At 44.7% G+C, this 14,215-nt stretch overlaps 1 protein-coding gene across 3 annotated transcripts in view; it reads right to left on the bottom strand.

Moving 5' to 3' along the window:
* The window catches only part of ifih1 (interferon induced with helicase C domain 1), a 184,110-nt gene that overhangs the window by 144,842 nt on the left and 25,053 nt on the right, over nt 1–14,215 (bottom strand). For 2 of the 3 annotated variants that reach the window (XM_085986418.1, XM_085986419.1), the window contains exons 2-3: nt 6,978–7,152; nt 1,187–1,384 (exon numbers count right to left, since the gene is read on the bottom strand). In XM_085986418.1, coding sequence (XP_085842544.1) covers nt 1,187–1,384; nt 6,978–7,152 — 373 coding nt within the window. The remainder of the gene's footprint in view (nt 1–1,186; nt 1,385–6,977; nt 7,153–14,215) is intronic. The other variant, XM_085986420.1, reaches the window with a different exon arrangement.

The following is a 14,215-nucleotide window of genomic DNA, read 5'->3' as shown; positions in this document are numbered from 1 at the left end:
CCTACATTACAACAGTAACTACACTTCAAAAATATTTAATTGGCCATAAAGCGCGCTTTGGGACATCCTGAGGTCTTTCTTTCAAAGTAAAAAAGCAGCATGTACTTCACCACAGCTTGAGACATTTTGTTGTGGCAGGTTAAAACTGCTGTCATTAAATGTTACAAGTCTGAGGGCTGCAACAACACAAAGGAATTTTTAAAAATAAATTAAACTCTCATCTTTTGCCCTATGACTATGAAAATATTGCAGGATCATGGTCCCACAGCGCAAAATAATTAAAATCTATTATTACCTCAAAATCTGCAAGAGAGTTTCAAAAAAAATTAGAAGTTGCAAAGATCTCAAAATCTGGTAACTTAGTTACTTTACATTTGCTGTGTTAATATCTAAAAGTCTAGGAAAATATTCTCACTTGCAAGAAGATCTTCAAAATACCACTGTCACACGCCATCAGAACTGAGGAAATATTTTTCATCCTAACAATGCTCAAGTCATTGTAACATCACTGACACAGTGTAAAACTGACATGTAAGACACAGAAAATGGGCCTCTAAAAAAATAAATTTTAGACATAAAAATTATTTTTTGAGGCGATAGATAACATGATGAAAATTTCTCTGATGAAAGGTCATCGACCTGAAATGCTAACTCTGTTTCTCTGCCTGACCTGCAGTGTTTCTAGCATTTCCTATTTTCATTTATGTAAATTTCTCAATTGAACTTAACAAATTTGCTCATGACCAAGTTCCTAGAGAGTTATGTCAATTCACTCATGAAAATGTATTCATCATAAAGTGCACAGCAAGTTGGAACTCCAACATAGAATAGTGGGACTTTGGATCAGTTTCACTCCCAACTTTCCTCAGTTCCTGATATCAGCAGCATTGTTTTAGACAGGCACCAAGAAGAGGCTAGGAGGAGTCCAAAGGACTCATGACTGAGCTGCTCCACTCGTAGCTGGCTTGCAGTAGCATTACCTGGAGCCTGGGAGCCTGCCTCATCTCTTAGTCACTATCAATCAGTGACCTAGGATCTGAGATCGAAGGCAACAGAAGTTGGGGGGCGAGGGGAACAGGAACATTTCATATAGAAATAATCATCTTCAGTATTTCTTCCCTCACCCATACCCTCTATGTAATGAAGCCACTGGCTACAGATGATGTTTGCTGATACAATCTTTTACCTGTCGCAGACAAATCCAAATCCAGGATGCTGCTGTTTAGATCATATTCCCCTGCAGTAGTAGGGCTACTATACAAGTCCTGGGCTGCCTGCTCATCTTTTTCAACAGCTAACTGGTCCGGTTTAGCATCATCTACTTTGATCTGCACCTCAGTTGCCAACTGATCGCCAGCTAAATCTTGACTTTCTTCTGCTGGATCTGCATAAAAAAGAATGTATGTACTAGGTTAATAATGTATACTGAAGTGACCTGGTGGTTTCCATTTTTTTTACCCCATTTTTATTATTTTATTCCCCTTTTAAGTCCTTCTGCAATATACACCATATCATCCAGGTGTCCACCTGGCTCAGTTGGTAACACTCTCTCCTATGGTCAGAAGGTTGTGGGTTCAAATTCACACCAGGACTTGAGCACAGAAATTAGGCAAGCACTTCGTGCAGCACTGAGGTAGTACTGTATCATTGAAGGTGCCATCCTCTGAAGGAGATGTTATATCGAGGTCCCATCTGCTTGTTCATGTGGACATTAAAGTTCCCACGGCTCCTAACAAAGTGAGTTCTCCAACATTCCCCCCTCAGAAAAATCTCACTGTTGTTTGTGAGATATTAACAGCTAAATAAATATCTCCCGAATGGATAGCTGATCTGTTCCAATGTCACTTTGTAACAGGTACCCCCAAGAACAAGGTAATTCATCTTGATTCCCTCCCTCTTACTGCACAAACTGATCACCTGGCCAAGACTGGAAATGGTTGCAGTCAGGAATTGAGGGAAAAATCTGCATTGTGGCACTCAATGGCACAGTATACAGGTGCAACAACACACTTCATCATTCTTGAGAACTGAAGGCTGATAAGAATCAGAAAGTAGCCATTTCAATTGATTTTCAATATAGTGGAATACATGCACAATAACATGTATAAAAAGGTTAACTCAAAGATAGCTGCAGAATAGAAACATTTACTTCCACATACTTTAGAAAATACCCTAACTAAATATTAACGAGTCCAGTACCTTAAAGCATCATGACCTTGCAACTTCTAAGATAAAAAAACTAATCTATAAATGGGTGCGTTGGAAAGAGAATGGACTGTAATTTAATATAGCTTTATGCTTTTACAGTTTAAATACACCAACATTCAATAAGAACATGTTTACATCTTCCTCTCACCTCTGAAACATGATTTTCTGACAGACACAACCTGCGCCATGATTATGTCATTATACTGCAGGTTACAAGATTTATTGTTTTAAAAATTGGATAGGACCTCTGGCATTTGAAAAGCAAAAGATTTTTTAGCTTCAAATAAAGAGGATGTTGTTCCATTATTTTCTCATTTGAAAGTGCTCTATTTCCATTGAGAATGGTCAGAGATACTCAGTAAAATGACAGCACCCATTAAACTCAGCGCTGGCAGCATCATCGGTGCCTCATAACTTCAGCTTGGAAATATTCATACTGTGCAGAAACAACCAATCTCACTAAAGAAATGCTCCAGAGTATTCAGATTTTTGTAATAAAACCAGTGGCCTGCTTTGCGTTGGGATTGTACTAAACAAGATGTTGAAACTCTTGTGCTCCCTGTCTTTTTACTCCACTGTTTGCAGCTGTAATGGATTTTATCAGTTATTCCTGAGCCATGAAGTGAAATACACTGGACAGGTTAATGAGAGGAAAATTAGGTTGGTCAACACATGGCTAGTGCAGGAGGGAAGGGTTCATATTTTGGGGGGAAATTGAAGCAAGGGAAGGTTATTCCAAGGCGGCAGCCTTCACCTGAACTGAAATGGCCCTAATATCATTGCAGAGAGGGTAAATAGAGCAGTGGGGAGTAGTTAAAATAACATTGTGGGAGTGGGGAAACTCTAGGGCCCCTAAATTTAACTCTGGGACAGTTTTGTGCAGGTGGACAGCATTGTGAATTAGAAACTCACCCGCTGTTCCATAAATGAGGACCAGTTACTTTAACTCCAAGGCCTCATTTAAATATGACCAGCCAAATTCTCACCCGTTTTGGGTGGCTAAGTGGTGGAAAATTGCATGGCCCAGAAGCCGCCCGCCGATAACCGATAAGTGGCAGGATCGGCTGCTAGGCCACCCTGGGGAGTCCCATGATTGGAGGGAGGGGGGGGCGCGAGGAGTTCGCAGTAGGGGAGGCTTAAGTTTGCCTTGTGGGATCTGGAGGAACAATCTACTCCTCCGGGCCCCACAAAGAAAGTTTTTTTAAACATTTTAAATTACCCTTTTGGGCCTTTTCTGGTCCCAATTTGCTTTGTCACAGGGTTGGCCTGGCAGGAAACTCATTTATGCTTCCCGTTTAGGCTGCCTAATAAAAATTACAGTCGAGTCCAAATGGCATCACAGGGACCCAACATGCATATGTTAAAAAGGACCCTGCTGACTTTGGGCGGGTGTCTAGCTGCCTGCTGAGGGGACCCGGAGCAAATCGAAACCAGTCAGCTCTCAGTGGTTCCGGGGCGGGTAAGGAACTTGGGCAATTGTAACTGCCCACCCAACCAGTTTCTGTGGTTGGATGGGGTTAAAATCACTTTTCAGACTAGAGGAAAGCATGATTAATAAAGCTACTGGAATAAAAGCAAAAGACTTAGCTTAAATAAACAGTACGGCAATACTAACAGGGGAAAGGGAAAGAAACAGACTGAGGTGATGAGAGATAAAAACACTGTTGTACAAAGGGCAAGGAGTATCAAAAAATGAATGAGAAAATCCAGAAAAAGAATAAGGGTTCTGATCAACAAGAATTGGAGTCAAGAATGAGTGACATGTATATGAATGCACAAAGCATTCAAAATAAAACTGAAGAAATTAGAAGCATTAATAACCATGGAAGAATATGATATGGTTGCTATAACAAAAACATGGCTTAAATTTGGACAGGACTTAATATTCCTGGTTATACCATTTTCAGGAGAGATAGGGAGGGAAAAAGGTGTCCACGTTAGTGGAGGACTGTACCACAGCATTAGAGTATAAGAATGTCCTACAAAGTTGCATTAAGACAGAATTCACCTAGATAGAGTTAACAAATGAGAAAGGAAATTTCCTGTGTTTGGGAAGTCAGTGAAAAGAGGTCATCAATTTGAAATTATCACAAAAAGAGTGAAATGGTTAGGAGAATTTTTTTTACAGTGGGTTGTTGGAGCATGGGGAACGGTTGAGGCAGAGATAATTGTATGTTTTAAGGGAAAATTGGATAAGACGTTGAAGCAGAGGAAGATACAAGACTATGAAGGAGATCAGGACAGTGGGAATAGTTTTGGATTGCTCTAGCAAAGAACCAGAACAGATTCTATGGGCCCAATAGCCTCTTTCTGTGTTGTAAACTTTTGTGGTTCCATGGTAACATACTGAAATGTCATAATTCTGTATCTGCTCAGGCAGTTTCATTTGCTGATTGGCAGAGTCTCTAAATCTATTTTCTGATTTAGTCCAACAGATTTTAGGTGTTGGAAAGATGAATGATTATTTAATTTACTCCCTATTTTCCCAATAAAATGGATGATGTGTCAATTGCAGTTTATTACTATCTATGTAAAGAATTATTACTAAGCTGGAGTCCACAAATTTGTATTTTAATTGCATATTCAAATCCACGACTATGAAAAACAGCAGTGTTGACTTAACATTGTAAGAAACTAGTCAGCTATTATTCCTCTGGAGATCTTCCCCTCACAGCCGCCAACCTCATAGTTCCCCAACCCCGCACAGCCCGCTTCTAACTCCTTCCCAAGATCCACAAACAGGACTGCCCTGGTAGACCCATCGTTTCAGCCTGTTCTTGCCCCACGGAACTTATCTCTTCCTATCTCGACTCTTATTTCTCCCCTTGCCCAGTAGCTTCCCACCTACATCCGCGACTCTTCCGACGCCCTCCGCCACTTTAACAGTTCCCAGTTTCCTGGCCCCAACCGCCTCCTTTTCACTATGGACGTACAATCTGCACCTCCATCTCCCACCAGGATGGCCTGAGGGTGCTCCGCTTCTTCCGTGAACAGAGGCTCAACCAGTCTCCATCCACCACCACCCTCCTCCACCTGGCTGAACTTGTTCTCACATTGAACAACTTCTCCTTTGACTCCACTCACTTCCTCCAAATCAAAGGTGTTGCTATGGGAACCCGCTTGGGTCCTAGTTATGCCTGTCTTTTCGTGGGATATGTGGAACACTCTTTGTTCCAGTCCTACTCAGGTCCCCTCCCTCACCTCTTTTTGCGGTACATTTATGACTGTATCGGTGCCGTTTCCTGCTCTCGCCCTGAACTATATAATTTCATTCACTTTGCTTCCAATTTCCACCCTTCCCTCAACTTCACATGGTCCATCTCCGACTCTTCCCTTCCCTTCCTCGATTTCTCCATCTCCATCTCTGGGGATAGGTTATTGACAAACATTCACTACAAGCCCACTGACTCCCACAGCTACCTGGACTACGCTTCCTCCCACCCCGCCTCCTGGAAGGACTCCATTCCATTCTCCCAGTTTCTCCGTCTCCGCCGCATCTGCTCTGATGATGCCACCTTCCATACCAGTGCTTCCGACATGTCTTCCTTTTTCCTCAACCGAGGATTCCCCTTTAATGTGGTTGACACGGCCCTTGACCGTGTCCGTTCTATCTCCCGCACTTCTGCCCTCACCCCCGCCCCTCCCTCCCGGAACCATGATAGAGTTCCCCTTGTCCTTACCTTTCACCCCACCAGCCTCCACATTCAACGGATCATCCTCCCCCATTTCCGCCACCTCCAGCGTGATCTCACCACCAAACACACCTTCCCCTCACCTCCCCTTTCAGCATTCCGAAGGGACCACTCCCTCCGCGACACCCTGGTCCACTCCTCTATCACCTCCAACACCCCTTCCCCTTTGCCCGGCACCTTCCCGTGCAAGCGCAGGAGATGCCCTTATACCTCCCCCCTTCCCACTGTCCAGGGCCCCAAACACCCCTTCCAGGTTAAACAGCGATTTACTTGTACTTCTTGCAATCTAGTATACTGTATTCACTGCTCATGATGTAGTCTCCTCTACATTGGGGAGACCAAAGGCAGATTGGGTGACCGCTTTGCGGAACACCTCCGTTCAGTCTGTAAGGGGGACCCCGAGCTTCTGGTCGCCTGTCACTTTAATTCATCGCTCCACTCCCACTCAGAGCTCACCGTCCTCGGCCTCTTACACTGTTCCAATGAAGCTCAGCGTAAGCTCGAGGAACAGCACCTCATCTTTCAATTAGGCACTTTACAGCCTTCTGGACTCAACATAGAGTTCAACAATTTCAGATCATAACCTCGGCCCCTATCCTATGTATATTTTTTATCCACACCTTTTGTTTGTATCTTTTCTTCTCTCCCACATGGCAGCTGTCTTTCATTCTGCCAGCGCAATTTACACTTCATCTAGAGCCATCCTTTGTTTCTTAACCTGTCCCATTACCATCTCCTTTTGCCTTGAATATCTCTTAATGTCTCTTAACCTCTCCTGCCTTCTATCCTATCAGACCTTTCCTTTTCTTCTTTCATCCCCTCCCCTTTCCCAGCCCCTACACTTGCTTAAAAATCTGTTCCATTTCCTGCTTTTTTCCAGTTCTGACGAAAGGTCATCGACCTGAAACGTTAACTCTGTTTCTCTCTTCACAGATGCTGCCTGACCTGCTGAGTATCTCCAGCATTTTCTGTTTTTATTTCAGCTATTATTCTTTATCAGCCTTAAGGCATTGTTGGGTATAGATGTACCATTAGATACAGATATATTAATATGAACATTAACAGTTCAGAACTTACCTACTGTTTCAGATATGCTTTCATTGCCAGCCAACATGTTTGCAAGATCCTCATGTCCTGTCTTCTGTAGTACAGCCAAAAACTTGGAGAACCAGCCAGGAGGTTTCATCACTACTCTGCTCAATAATTGTCGGATTCCTGCTTTATCTCCCTCTTTACCGGTTTCACTTAAAATCTAAAAGGACAGGTTCAGATTAGCATTAAAGAACATTATCACAGTTATGCATTGGTTTACACATTTCTTATTCAGACAATTTGGTGATGTTGATTGAGGAAGTCACTGAGAGAATGAATAGTACCATAGGATCTTTGGCATTCACTTAAACCAGGAAAGGCAAAATTTAGTATTTTGTCCAAAGAATGATGCCTTCGACAATGCAGCACTCCCTCAGCATTACGCTGAAGTGCCAACCTAGATCACATGATCAAATTCCTAGAACAAGTTTGAATCTATAACCTTCTGACTCAGAGGATAGATATTTACCAACTGAGCCAAGCTAACAACATAATTACAGTTACTGTACTTCATGATACTGGATTGTATGTGAGAGATCTGATAAGGGGCTATATGTTACTAAAAATCCCTGCCATAACTTCAGTGGAAGGGCAATAGAAACCCTGTTTATACCTCCGGTGAAGTTACAACTCTGGAGTGGGAGCAGCACCGAGTAAATGCTGGGCTAATATGACTGTGTACACTTCTTGTTTATCCTACTCTCTGTTGTCACATTTTTTCAAGTTTTACCATTATAAATTCCTATGTCCACATTCTTAATGAAAACTGCTTATGTAAATGAGTCATCCTGTCATTGCACAATCTGGCCACTTAGTGGCACAGTATTATCTTTGTTAGATCCGTGGTTCAGTGGATAAAGAATTACACGGATGCTGTATATAACAAACAACAGGTCTTTACTGGAGGAGGGTCATCTCTAGACTGGAGTACAGAGGCATGCGCACAGCTTACATACCGGTGTGGTTACTGCCGGTACTACAGTATACAGGAGCTGTAAAAAGTACTTCTGACTTAAAGCACATACACTATAATTCCTCCCTTTTTAGATTAATACCCCCTTAATATTCAAAGAACAATTACATTTTTACATGTACATTCAATAACAAAAAGTCCATTTATAGATTGGGTCTTTGGGGCGGCTTCCTGACCCTTTCGGGATAGCACCTTTCCGGAGGTTCTTGTTCTTGGTGCAGAGGCGATTCTGACCCCTTTTCATCGGGTAGTTCATCGGGTTCCACTGCTACTGGGTCTGAAGTAGATGCTACCGGTATGTCGGGTTCATCCCCAGGTACTCGAGACATGGGGTTGACACCTTCCTGTGACGCTAAGATCTGATCGACGTGGCGTCTCACAATGTTCTCCCCGCCATCCACTGTGTACATTAATGGCCCCTGCCTTGTACATATCGTTCCGGGTTGCCACTTCTCTGTTCGATATTCACGGGCCAAGACTGGTTGCCCTACATTGAAGCTCCTTGTCGGCTTCTCGTTGATGTGCTGGAATTGTTTGTCCTCAACATTTCTTCGCACATTTGGTCTGAGCAAATCCAGACGAGATCTCAACCTTCTGTTAAAGAACATCATGGCCGGGGTCTGGTTGGTAACTGCATGTGTCGCGTTTCGGTAGGCTAATAAGAAATTGTCCATCTTATGCTGTAGTGGAATTTCCTCGTCGCACATGCCCTTTATCGCCTTCTTAAAGGTTTGTACGAACCGCTCAGCCAATCCATTGGTGGCTGGATGATACGGGGCGGATGTGTAATGCCTTACCCCATTCCTTTTCATGAATTTCTGGAACTCGTCAGACACAAACTGTGGTCCATTATCAGAGCAGATCTGCTCTGGCAAACCGTTTCTGGCAAATATGGTCCGTAGGACTGCAATCGTTTTCTCTGTAGTGGTTGAAGACATCTTTATCACCTCAGGCCACTTTGAATGAGCATCCACTGCTATTAAGAACATTGAGTCCATGAATGGACCAGCGAAATCAATGTGCACCCGTTGCCATGGAGAGGAGGGCCACTCCCATGGGTGTAGAGGGGCATGTGGTGGTGCATTTTGGACCTTCTGGCATCCTAAGCAGCTCTTAGTTAGGTCTTCGATTTGTTGATCGATTCCCGGCCACCACACATAAGCCCTAGCAAGGCTTTTCATTTTCACTCCCCCCAGATGACCTTCATGTAGCTCCTTTAGCACTCTCTCCCTTAACTTGGGTGGAATCACCACTCTGAATCCACACATCATTGTCCCCTGGCATACTGACAGCTGTCATACTGACAGCTGTTCTCTTCTGGATGAGAATGCTGGCAACAGTGAGTCGCCATGTGTTGGCCATCCCCTCACTGTCAATTCATATACCCGTGACAGCGACGGATCATTGCGGGTCTCCTTCTCTATATCGGCGTTTGTTACTGGCAATCGTTCAATTATCGACGAATAAAATATCTCAATAGGGTCCACTGCTGGTGCTTCCTCCACCGTAGGCAGTGGCAGGCGCGATAGCCCATCAGCATTCCCATGCTGTTTCGTGCCTTTATATTCTATTTCATATTGATTCGCCCCTAGAAACAGGGACCATCTTTGTAACCGCTGTGCAGTCATTACTGGCACGCCCTTCTTAGGATTAAAGATGGAGACAAGTGGTTGGTGGTCAGTCAGCAAGGTGAACTTCTGCCCATGCAGATAATGGTTGAATTTTTTTTACTCACCATACTAGGCTGAGGGCCTCCCTGTCAATCTGGGCATAGTTGCGCTCGGCTGAGGTTAGTGACCAAGACGCAAAGGCCACTGGCCTCTCCAACCCGTCTGGGAATTTGTGCGACAGCACTGCTCCAATGCTGTAGGGTGATGCATCACATGCCAAACGAATTGGTAGTGCTGGGTTGAAATGGGCCAACACCTCTTTTGATGTGATCAATTCTTCACACTTCTGGAAAGCTCATCTACGTTCGTCATCCCACTTCCATGGCACCCCTGTTTGCAGTAGGGTGTTCAGCGGGTGTAGTAACGTAGACAAATTTGGTAAGAACTTGTGGTAATAGTTTACCAGCCCGAGGAACGACCTCAGTTGTGACACATTTTCCGGTGCTGGAGCCTTGACTACTGCCTCAATCTTGTCAGGGGACTTATGTAACCCCTCTTCATCGATGACGTGGCCGCAATACGAGATCTGTTTCTGGAAAAACTCGCACTTGTGGCGATTAGCTCGTAGCCCATATTCCTTTAATCTGGTGAGCACCTTCTCCAAGTTAGCGAGGTGATCACCGTCATTTTCGCCCGTGACCAAGACGTCGTCCAAATAACACTGGGTCCCTGGAATCCCTTGCAGGACCTGATCCATCGCCCTCTGCCAGATAGCCGGAGCCGAGGCTACTCCAAACACCAGCCGGTTGTATTGATAGAGACCTTTATGGGTGTTGATCGTAAGGTAATGTTTCGAAGCTTCTTCTACCTCCATTTGCAAGTACGCCTGGGCTAGATCAATTTTGGTGAAGCGTTTACCACCAGATAGCGAGGCGAAAATATCCTCAATTCGTGGAAGCGGATATTGCACCGTGTGAAGGACTGGGTTCACTGTCACCTTAAAATCCCCACAGATGCGGATCTTCTTTGGTTCCCCAGGCGTATTACTCAACGACCTCTTCATTACAGGGACGATGGGTGTAGCCCACTCGCTCCAGTCCACTTTGGACAGTACTCCTGAACGTTCCAACCCTTCCAGCTCTGCTTCAACCGTTGGTCTGATCGCATAAGGCACTGGTCTGGCCTTCAGAAACTTTGGGCTTGCATTATCCTCTATTTTAATTGTTGCTGTTATTCCTTTTAGTGTTCCTAGTCCCTCCTGGAACACTTCTTTTGCATCAGTTAGCATTTTTGACAGTCGTCCAGGTGTGACGTCGTCATCCTTTTTGGCCTCCACCTTCAGTGCCTGTATGGAATGCCAATCTAAATGTATCTTCCGGATCCACTCACATCCTAGCAGTGGTGGTCCTCCATTTGGCAATACATATATATCCATTTTAGGTATTTCCTGACCTTTATATGTCACTTTCACCCTTATTTTTCCTTTGGGGTAGACTTTTGGCCCCGTATACGTCTTCAAGACAATCTCTGTAGCTTTCAAGGGTATGTGTGAAAATAGCCGCTTGTAGTCTCTTTGATTTATGACTGTTAGAGCTGACCCTGTGTCCAATTCCATTTCCACTTGGACTCCATCTATCTTGAGTGTAACCCAGATAGTCTGGTGATCCTCTATTTCGGTTACATTATGTAGTTTCAGACAACCCAGCTCCTTGCTTCCGGAGTCTGTGTCACTTTTCTGTTCGTCTGAACCACTGTCCATCACCTGGTGTACCTTTTTGTACTTCTCCTGTGGAGATTTCTTACTGTTGGTTTTCTTCCCAGACCTGCAGACTCTTGCTATGTGTCCTGCTTTCCCACACTGTCTGCACACTTGGTCCTTGAACCAACAATCTTTCTGGTCATGTGTTGTTCTGCCGCAGCGATAGCACTTCCCTGTTCCATAGGTCATTTCGTTGGTGCCGTATTCTTGCGGTCTCCGTTGTAGCTCTGCAGCGCCCCTTGCGGCTGCTTCGTGTGATACTGCCATATTGAAAGCTTTGTCCAGCGTAAGGTCCTTTTCTGATAGAAGCCGTTTCTGGGTTCCTTCACTTTGTAGCCCACACACAAACTTGTCCCTTAACGTGTCTGCTAGTCCCGCTCCAAACTGGCAGTATTTCGATAGCTTGTGCAGTTCCTTTAGGTACTCAGCATTGCTTTCGTCTTTGTGTTAGTTCCTTTTATGGAACTTAAATCGTTCTGCTATCAGCAGCGGTGTGGGGCTTAAGTGGTCCTGTAGGATTTCTACTATGCTTCCAAAAATCCTTGTTTACCGGCTTCTCTGGGGTTATTAGATTCCGCAGTAACCCATAAGTTTTTGCACCCATGGAATTTAACAGAACCAGTGCTTTATTAGCATCTGGCACTTCATTTGCCCTGCAGTACACCTCAATACGTTCCACATATGTCGCCCAATCTTCAACTTCATTGTCGAACGTAGAGATACTGCCACTCTTCGGCATCCTTGGTTGTGCGTTAACTATCCCCAGTGGTGCCTCCCGCGCTTCCCCTTCTTCTCCGCTGGCACAAAATGGCGTCTCCCGCGCTTTCCTTCCTTCTCCGCGGCTCAATGGCGTCTCCCCTTGCTTCGCCCCGCGGACCCTGATCAGCCCGTGATCCCTGGCTGTGCTCTGCGCGTTCTTCTCTTGATATTTGTCGACGCCGCTCGGTCTAGAACCCGGCTGTTTCTTACCCTCTCTTCGGTTTTGCAGTATTTTTCCACGACGCCGCTCGGTGATCAACCCCCGGCTGCGCCCTGCTCTCTTCACCCTTTTTCTTACCCCGTCGACGCTGCCCGGCTCTCTCTCTCTGCCGTCGGTCGGCTCCAGCCGCCGCTGCTCGGGAAGGGTCTGCTCAGGACCTGTCGTCGGTCTCTTACTGCTCGTTGTGGCTGGGGAACCAAGCCCGGCTCTCCACAGCCTCCCCAGCAAAGTTGGATCTCTGCCTGACTGCTGGGCGGTTGCTCGCGGTCGACGCCCATGTTCCTGGACTCGACTTTTTTTTTGTTTTTTTTTGTTTAATGTTGCAGGTAGATTCGCATCAACACTCGTCGCCACTGTTAGATCCGTGGTTCAGTGGATAAAGAATTACACGGATGCTGTATATAACAAACAGGTCTTTACTGGAGGAGGGTCATCTCTAGACTGGAGTAGAGAGGCATGCGCACAGCTTATATACCGGTGTGGTTACTGCCGGTACTACAGTATACAGGAGCTGTAAAAAGTAGTTCTGACTTAAAGCACATACACTACAATCTTTTCCCCACAAATTACTCCCAATGCATTCTGAAAATTTTTGATCTACCATTTTTACTCCATAACTGAAATTTCTAAAGTTCTAAAAATAAATATTTGGACAGGTTGGGTGATTGGGCAGAAACATGGTAAATGCACTATAATGTGGATAAATGTGAGGTTATCCACTTTGGTGGCAAAAACAGGAAGGCAGATTATTATTTGAATGGCAATAGATTGGGAGAAGGGGAAGTGCAAAGAGACCTGGGTGTTCTTGTGCACCAGTCACTGAAGGTAAGCATGCAGGTGCAGCAGGCGGTTAAGGCGGCAAATGGTATGTTGGCCTTCATAGCAAGAGGGTTCGAGTACAGGAACAAGGATGTCTTGCTGCAATTGTACAGGGCCTTGGTGAGACCGCACCTTGAGTATTGTGTGCAGTTTTGGTCGCCTTATCTAAGGAAGGACGTCCTTGCCATGGAAGGAGTGCAGCGAAGATTCACCAGGCTGATACCTGGGATGGCAGGAATGACATATGAGGAGAGATTGTGTCGATTGGGCTTATACTCACTGGAGTTTAGAAGATTGAGAGGGGATCTCATCGAAACCTATAAAATTCTGTCAGGCCTGGACAGACTAGATGCAGGAAGGATGTTTCCGATGGTCGGGGAGTCCAGAACCAGGGGTCATAGTCTAAGGATAAGGGGTAAGCCATTTAGGACTGAGATGAGGAGGAATTTCTTCACCCAGAGAGTGGTGAACCTGTGGAATTCTCTGCCACAGAGGGCGGTGGAGGCCAGTTCATTAAATATATTCAAGAAGGAGTTGGATATATTTCTTAAGGCTAAAGGGATCAAGGGATATGGGGAGAAGGCAGGGACAGGGTACTGAATTTGGATGATCAGCCATGATCTCATTGAATGGCGGAGCAGGTTCGAGGGGCCGAATGGCCTACTCCTGCTCCTATCTTCTATGTATTTCACAATAACACGATCAAATCTATCTACTGAATTGCCTTTTGTGTCTTTTAATGCCTTCATTAATGTTTTTACTTGAAGGCCTCAGCTTCTCCCAAAAGCTTGGGCTTGGACTTGATATTTTTACCCAGAGTTGTGACACTGTGAGCTGAATTTGGATTGTGCAGTCTGAGCATGTGCAGTGTACTTAATTTTCAACGATACATCAGTACCATTCAGCTCTGTTGATCTGAATGTTTCTTTTGCCTCTAGCAGTTTCTGGTCACTTATTTTTCAAAACTATTTGAGGAAAAGCTAGAGAACACATTTCAAAAGCTTTATTTGGGTAACATTCATATTTTAAAAAACAGTGGCTGTTTGTGTCAAAATGAAAAAGATGACTATATACTGATTACAT

Source organism: Somniosus microcephalus, chromosome 4 (assembly GCF_052327205.1).
Source record: "Somniosus microcephalus isolate GS21.2 chromosome 4, FLI_Smic_1.0, whole genome shotgun sequence".
In the NCBI taxonomy this organism is placed as follows: domain Eukaryota; kingdom Metazoa; phylum Chordata; class Chondrichthyes; order Squaliformes; family Somniosidae; genus Somniosus; species Somniosus microcephalus.
The sequence above is the reverse complement of the archived record's forward strand: the minus strand, read 5'-3'. Positions and strand labels throughout refer to the sequence as shown.